This window comes from Stegastes partitus, unplaced genomic scaffold (assembly GCF_000690725.1).
Source record: "Stegastes partitus isolate 25-593 unplaced genomic scaffold, Stegastes_partitus-1.0.2 Scaffold109, whole genome shotgun sequence".
Classification (NCBI taxonomy): Eukaryota; Metazoa; Chordata; class Actinopteri; family Pomacentridae; genus Stegastes; species Stegastes partitus.
In genome coordinates, this window is record NW_007577840.1 from 625417 (window position 1) to 633964 (window position 8548).

The 8548-nt window shown below is 39.4% G+C and overlaps 1 protein-coding gene across 1 annotated transcript in view; it reads right to left on the reverse strand.

The window, feature by feature from the left end:
* grik1a (glutamate receptor, ionotropic, kainate 1a) overlaps window positions 1-7419 on the reverse strand; it is a 36646-nt gene extending 29227 nt beyond the window's left edge. The window contains exon 1 of the mRNA XM_008277871.1: window positions 7338-7419. Within this exon, the coding sequence (XP_008276093.1) occupies window positions 7338-7419 (82 nt within the window). The remainder of the gene's footprint in view (window positions 1-7337) is intronic.
* Window positions 7420-8548: the final 1129 nt, after the last annotated feature.

Sequence of the window (8548 nt, forward strand, 5' to 3'; positions counted from 1 at the left end):
GATTTGACCGCTAGAAGCTCTTAATGGACTCTAAAACTGCCTGAAAAGGACGAGTGATTTTTTTCCGGCGCTCCAGGTGGCACTAGAGACATCATCGTCAACTTCTGCAATACTTTGGTTTTAACGTCTACTTCGGCTCGCCCGCACATGATCACAGTCAGAAGGTAAGAACAAATCTCCAAACACTGACTTTTAAAACCTGCATGAGCGATTACTGAAGTGGAGTTTAACAGCAGCGATGACCTGCGGGTCTGTAGAAGCTGGTGGAGTGGTGGAATGAATGAATGAACGCTGCGTTGGTTATAAAGCTCCCTAAGTGGGTGGGCTGGACTTAAGTAGTGAACGATTGGACAGAAAAGGACCTTGTGACTCCCTGACTCAGTGCCTGTCTGAAAAAACACTCCTTGTGTTGTTGTCTGCTTCAGATTTCCACGTAGTTGAGACATCACGCTGAGCCACTGTCAAGGCTTCTGCTTTGCATTTCCCTTCTTTGGCCTGCAGGTTCTGGTTTCGTCTTGCATTGTTAGATAAGGTGAGATAAGATAAGCCTTTATTAATCCAGCAGTGGGGAAATTTGTAGTGTTACAGCAGCAAAAGACATTGCAAACATATAGGAAAAGTAGTAAAAAAATAAACCAACAAATACTGAATTATAGATTGCACAGATTATTTCATGAATAGAAATACTAAGACAAGTATTCATATTAATACCATTAGATTGTTTTCTCCTGACTAGATCCTTGCTTGTGTTGTATCTGCTGTCAGATATACGTCGCTTTGGATAAAAGCATCTGCAAAATGAAATTGTAGAATTGTAATACTGCACAGACTGTATGTAGCAGAAAAATGCACATATAGCATATGTTGTGTACAACAGTCTGTATCACTTGTTCCCAGAACCTCTCCAAGTATCTGTTAAATCCACCAGCTAAACCCAGATTGTACAAATAAAAGCATGTACAAGCCCATTATTTATTTGTGTTTAAAATGTGGATTTTGATACAGTCAAAACACCTTTTAATGACAAAAAAAAAAAAAACAAATCTTTGAATTTCTACAAAATCAGTGTGAACACTTTCTGTTTGTCAGAACTACTTGTTCTGGAAAGAGTTGTGCTGTTAAAATGCATCTATATACAACAGCCATAGAGAAATGGTTTCATTTCCCCTCCAAAAAAAGAAAATGTGCCAAGAAAATAAAAGTTACAGGTTGTAACTTCAACTCTATAAATACATGCAATTGTCTAATGGACAGCACTATTCCAGCTCCACTCTGCCATTAATCTTCTAATCTAAGTCTCAGCCTAAAAGTTAACAAGTGTGGTTCCCCAAATAAGACAGCATGCCTTAAAAACATTGCTGCAACAATAAAGCTGTCTAAACAATCATTTATATGACAAAAGAAAAAGAAAAAACAAACAAGATTACAGATCTTGTCGCACCATTCCAGCTTTTGGTTTTTTAATACTCAACACTTAGAGTCAGCAAATTTGGTGAAAAGTCAGCTGATGTATGGGTTCTATTTGTATGAACAGGTTCTTTGAAGTACATTCCATTTGCTCGTTTCTCAAACAGGCAGTGAGAGAGATCCAGGGAGTTTTGTGAAGGATCCTGACCTACTGGGCCATCAAGACAGCTGGACAATGATATTTGACTTTTTAAGTTGTTCCTTACATATAATATGGGAAGCAGGGGAGAAAACGTATCAAGACTTTGTATGCATTTGGCACCATGTGGCTTGTCTGTGAGCTCTGTGTGCTGTGTAAAGATTAGCAGAATCCAGATCGTGCACACAATGTAAATTAACTTAATGCTGTAGAAGTTGACGATCATGATAAGTGGCTGCTACATGTCACCCCTGCCGATTTCTCAAAGGGAAATATCTGTAAAGCCTTCGTTGGTAGTCTATGCATGCTAAAGGGATAATTATTTGCATTACTACAATAAACAGACATAAAAACACAGACTAAGGCCCTCACAAGATGTCCCAGCCACAAATACATCCTTGTCAATGGCATTGCAGTCAATTAGCAATCAAAGAAGAAATGTCAGGCCATAGATTTTAAAGTGTAATTCTATCTGCAGTTGCTGTGACCATCAGATAGCTGCAATTGGAAAAGTTTACCGTAAAAATGGGGGTCTTTGGTGCAGTATGATGGTTGGATAAGAGGTTCATCTGCCTCCAGTTAGAGGAAAACAAAAAGTTAAAGAATCCATCTGAGCTCTGTGCCACCCTGCGACGCAGACCTGATCAATCTCTTCAACGAACCCACCGTAGGGATAAAGATGTTGGCGTCAGTGTGTGTGCAGAGAGAGTTTCACGCCATCCATCCTTCACTTCACTATTTAATTACAAATAATTATGTTTTACATTAGTCATTTGTCATCCTTTCTTGCCGTAAAGCTTGAACTCTGCTGTGGCTTGCGACTGCTGCAGTCATAAAAAATTGTATTTTTTTTAACAAGGTGTTTTTCCTTGCAAATGAATTAATGTACCTCCGAGCACTAAAAGCATTCATTTAGCCCCCAAATAATGAGGAATAATTCGCCACAGGAAAGCGCATCCATCTGGCATATAAGACACCGCAAATGAATGCCACGGGACTCCGTAAATGCCGTTTAATATGTTTCAGGGGTTTGCAGGTAGATTTTATCTGCATAAAATTCAAGCGCACTCAAGATGCACTGAGACTTCTAAAAACACAAGGCAGCTCATTATGACCAAATTGAGGATGGCTGGAAATATAAAATGTAAGTTTTTCCAATTTCTTCAGAGGTAATTAATGTTTGGGTGAGATTTGTATTATTTAAGTGGTGCAAAACTAATATTTCTGTTTAATTACATGTAACTGGCATTTGAGAGAGACGTCTATCTGTCTGTCTACACACAGGATGCTTCCTATTGTTATGAACTCTCACAAGATTCTGCATTTCTCATAAAGACTTTTAATCTGTTGTCAACATACCTACGTGATCTCCCTGATGTTTGCATAAAGATATGCAAGATTTTAATGCCAAGTGTGTGCTTGTAAAACACAGCGGGGATAATTACTTCGCTGTGTTGCAATATATCCAAGTCTCAGATTGCCTTTTCTGCCACACAGTTCTACAAAATGCCAAAATGTAATGATTAATTAATAGTAAGGGTACATTAACATGCAGCTGATAATTATCATACCAGCATGTTTATCTGGTTTTCACACTTTCAACTTTGACCTTTGGATGTTTATCACCCGAAAAGCATACCGAGTCATCTATTATTTAGCACTACTTTTCAGCCGAAGGCAGTTACACATCAAACTGCCACTCAGTACCTGAGATAGAAGAAATGTGGATCTTTCTAAGAGCTCTGAGAGATCACTGAATTGGACAAGTAAGAGTGTTCTTCTTTCTTCTCGCAGTGACAGAAACTACTGCCATCAGCGCCGCTCTGAAAACAGGGACTGCCGAGCATTTTGGACAGGTTATGTAGCAGCAGGCTGGAGGAAATGCATCTGGGAGAGCAGGTAAAGGGTCTCAGGTGTCAAACATTTCACTGCACACTGTTGTTCTAGCAGCAAAAATGCATGGGAAACAATTCGTTCTCTGTAGAAAAATCAAAGCAGGAATGGCCAGACAAGGCAAAAAACGCAATCGGGGTGTAGAGACGGAGACAGGAGCAGACAGGAAAAAGCCAAACTGAAAATGACTGCAAGGGCAGCAAAAGGACAAGGAGTGGATGAAAGTTATCATGTACTACATCAGGAGCCTCTCACTGTGCACTCACATAAGTGGTGATGTGAAGGAGGAAGCATTTTAGAACTCCGGTCATTTTAAACATATCATGCATTTGGACCGGAAATCAATAGCAGCAAGCAGAAATTATAAGATGCTTAGCCGATGCCGTTTGACACATTTTTAGCACATTACTATCTGAGAACCAGATGCTTTTTTGAATAACTACTGAACTAACAGCAAAAAAGATATCGTTGCCATCTCTGGCACAGGTTTTTGTAACAGAAGCGGCATGCATTACACTTGCACTCATGCCAACCACAGCTTCCTCTCAGGTGGAGTCTCTCTGAGGTTCCAAAATTGTTTGTTTTGTGCTCACAAATCGGGCGGAACAAAGAAAGGACTGTTTCACTCGCCATCCTGAACTCAATCGGCACATCACAAGAACAGCCTCATGAGACCATGGGATCAATACTTACAAATAAATAAGGCCAGTCATGTAATTCCATGACGAGCCCCAGCTCCCTCTGCTCTCTCACAGCCAGAAGTCCTGGGTTTCTGCCAGCATGATAAACGATTACGCTCCTGAAGAAGGCAATTCCACAGTATATCCGTGTATATATCTTCCGCAAAAGTGAGACTAACTTTCCAAAACTCTGGCAATTTAGCAGAGAAGCGATTCATTCATTTTCCTAATAGCTCACCTAATTTCTCAGAGAAAAAGGAACTAATGAATAAAATTGGGCAGGTAGCCTTTTTTTTTTTTTTTTTTTATAAATCTCGGTTACAGCTCCAGCTTAACTTAAGCAAATCGATTTAACAGAAAGCAACACCTGGAGCCAAACTTCGCAGTTCTGAGATTACTCTCTCTCTCTCTCTCTCTCTCTCTCTCTCTCTCTCTCTCTCTCTCTTGCATACACACACGCTGCTACACGGACACACACACACACACACACTTTGATAGCGTCTCCTCTGTATGTAAATCGTTTGAAATTGTGAATTTCCAGACTTGTGTTGTTCAAGGGGTCAGAGCTGAAGTCTTGCCGTTGAATGGACCTGCGTATGAATGCGTGACCCCAGGCTAAACTCCACATCATAAAACCACTACATGTGCATAGAATGAATAAATGATCTGTCACACAGGCGGGTATACATCTAGATGTTATAGATAATATACAAAATGGAACCTTCCGATTGTGCTCCAGTCAAATACTGAGTCAAATTTGACCCAAACACAATAGGAGGGATATTCCGGATGGTCAAAAATGTGTTGAGTTTACATATAGACACTGGATTTTAACTTATCATAGATAATTCACTTTCACTTTATTGTATATAATGCTTTGTGTATATAGTACTTTGTTTAAATTATTTTTATTTCTAGTATTCTTATTTTTATTCTTATTTGCACTGCTGCTATTGTCGTGTTCTTCCACACAAGTTTCGTTGTACTTCTGCACAATGACAATAAAGTCTCTTTATCTTTATCTTTATCTTATAATACCAGTGTTGACTGAGTCACAAGTGAATATCTGGCTTTTTTAAACTTTAAAACATCTCATTTATATATATATTTGCTGCATCTTTACCAAAACCTTCTATATTGTTATCCAAATTATCGTAAAAATTAGAATTAGCCTTAAAAAACATCATTTTTTAAATAGTTTTAATAATATATGGAAACATAACGGTAACAATTTAGAAGTATCCACAGTAAAAGGCCTATGTTAAAAATATTTGGAGTCGACAGGTTATAGCCCCTTTGGCTGGTGTATATTCTTCTTTTTTTTTGTCCTTGCAGCAAGCTCTTTAAAACCTTGCCTCACTCAAAAATGTGTTTTATTTATTGTTTCTTCACCCTTTAAAACTGTGTGACCTTTACTTTGTAGACTGATGTACAGTGTGTAGAGTTTGACACTAGAAAGGCTGTTTTCACTGTCATCTCCAGAAGGGGAGGAAAGTTTCTCTGTGCTCCTGTCAAATTGAAATGTATTGTAACCTACAAGCGGGATTTTTGTGACGGCTAGTTTCGGGAAGCGAGTTGGGATCCAATATGGGACTTGCACAAGTGAGATGAAGAAACTCGCAACATCAGAGCGCATAGAAGAGTGGATATTTCAGTGAAGCAGGAGACATCTGGTGTCCGGCAGTTAAAATGTGAAATGAACAATATTTATAGACTTGTAGAATCTGGATTCTAAATAATTGAGAAGGAGTAAATGTAATTTAAGGGATATATAACCATTTTGAAAAACCATTTCCGTTATTCAACAGTTCTTTATAGATTCATAAGGACTTGATAGTGACTTGTAAAGCGCTGATATATGGTATAATTGACCGTTTTATAGGCACACTGATGGTTTTGTAAGTAACACGTGATAAGGCACCTACATTATCACACGCATTACTGTATGTAACATGGGAAAAGCTGCAATGAATTCTCAAACACAAAATCAAGTCTATTAATGTAAAAATATTTTGTGCATTTTGAAATACAACTATGTGTAACATACAGTATATTCCCAGATGTACAAAGTGTTGCTTTTCCAATCTACTATACGTGGACCTACTGTAGCCCACTGCCTACCTTTTCCAAGTTGAGAGCAGGTAGCACTGACACCAATTCTCAATTTATTCAGTCAATTAGACCCACATATTACTGTTCGACTCTGGTCTCTCTGAAAGGCTGAAAGTAAGATGCTCGGATAATGAACACAGCCTTCAGTGCTCAGCAGCCTCCTCCTGTCTAATCAAATCTAGGTGGAGCTCTCTGACTCCTCTTACCTCCACCAGGCAGATGACAGCGGGAGTGAAGATGATCGGGGTACATATTTTGAATGAAAACGCCCCTGACAGGAGTGTGTGGTAGTCAGAAGAGTATACAGGGAGGAATCCATACTCTATTACTTTTAAAGATTTTCCTAAGCAGCTCCAAACAAACCCTCTCATGGCGAAATATGGTGAAAGTTCACAGGATGATTTTTGGCCCAAATTGTAGAATTTAAACTGAGTAAACTTTCCCTTTATCAACAGCATCTTTGAAGACATTATGACATACAATTACCAGCATGACAGCGAAGATGATGAATTGATAGAGGTGAGAGTTGTTATTATTAACTAGGAGGGAACATTGAACTTGGATCATCTAATTCTCCATTCTGTTTTAACTACCTTTGCTTTCTGCATAGTGGTAAAACCTCACAACACTGACTGTCTACACTGCTGTGTGGACTGGGAAAGAGCTGACAGATGGCAAATTTATCTCTTAAGCTAAATGACAGAAGTTGTCAAAGTCTATTTTGTCATTAGATGGAGGTAATCTTTTCCTCTGTGCTGACAGAACCTCATTTGACAGCCTTAATAGGAAGAATAATCCCATAATCACTTTCACAGGATGTAAAGGCACAAAATACCACCAGAAAATTTAAAATTCTACTGTAGGATACTTACCACAGACTTGCATGAGGTTCTATTTATGCAAGTACACACCTAAGATGCTCTCTATCTGTCACTGAAAATGGGACTCACACACATATTGCTATACTCTTGGTTCCGACACTGTCCAGCCAACTCACACGCAAGGAAACGCCAACAACAGCGTGCGTAAACAGCTGTTGCGCTTACCGATTCTGAGGACTTGTGCCGAGCTCAGGCAGAGCTGCGCCGCGAAGAGAAAACAGCAGAAAAGTCTCTTTCTTTCCTCCATAGTGCTCCAGGCGAACTCACCGCGAATGTTGAGACCATGACAGAATGAAAAGAAGCCTCTATCTATCCAAGCGCGGACACAGGCGACGTGCCACGCCAGCGCGCAACCCAAGTTTTATTCCCAGTGCGATCCATCCACTCAGCATCACTGCGTAGCGCAAAAAGAGAGGGAAAAAAAATGCTGACCACGAGGAAACACGGATCCAAACTTTGCTGTGCAAAATCAATCAAAGTTGTATCTTGTAAACAAAAAACTGGCTGCGGGAAAAAGAGTGAGCCAGAGTGACCACCAGTCTGTGCGCCTCCGAGGCGGCAGAAACTGGAGGGAGTGAGAGCGCAGAAGTTGGTGTCAAGTAAGAAGAGATCGAATCAACGTCCGGGACGCCTTTTCAAAATAAAACCATTTTTTACTGGTAGCGTTCAACAAATTTTTGAGGTATTGTAAAGAGAGATGCTACTTCCCATGTGAATTTGTTTTGTCTCCATGAGTCTGCTGCCAGAAGATGGTTTGTCTCTGTGTTAGATGCTCATAAGACATACAGGTAGGTTTAGTCTAATAGTAATAATAATACATTTATTTTGTCTTTACAGGGTACAGGATAAAAACAGAAACAAACAAGCTGAATAAAAATCTGATTTTAAAAAAATCAAGGTATAGAAAGCAGGTATAAAATGTAAAACAGTCAAACATTAAAAACGATCTTGAATAGGTGAGTTTTTAAAAGGGACTCGAATGAGTGGAAGTCAGAGCAATGTCGGATGGGAAAAGTCTAACCCTACCTGTATGCCACATGAGCATATTCAATACTTACACTTTACCTAGAAAAGAAATCTGTACTGCCTATTTAGGGATACATTAAATCAAATGGATTTTAAAGAATTATTTCTCCAAATAATGGGAACCTGTTGTCTCAAACTTGACAAACACATCAGCTTTTACGCTGAAAGTGCGCGTGGTCTCATTCTGGTTATCTGTGGTTAGTTTGGCTACAGTCGGTTTGGATTAAGGAGCAGATGGATTGGCAATGGTTCTCTCCTCCGGTCGTGATGAAAGGAGAATAATCTTCAGGTTACAGGGCAGAAGCCAGATTATCTCTCACTACAGAAAAGTGAGATTTATCTGACTGGAT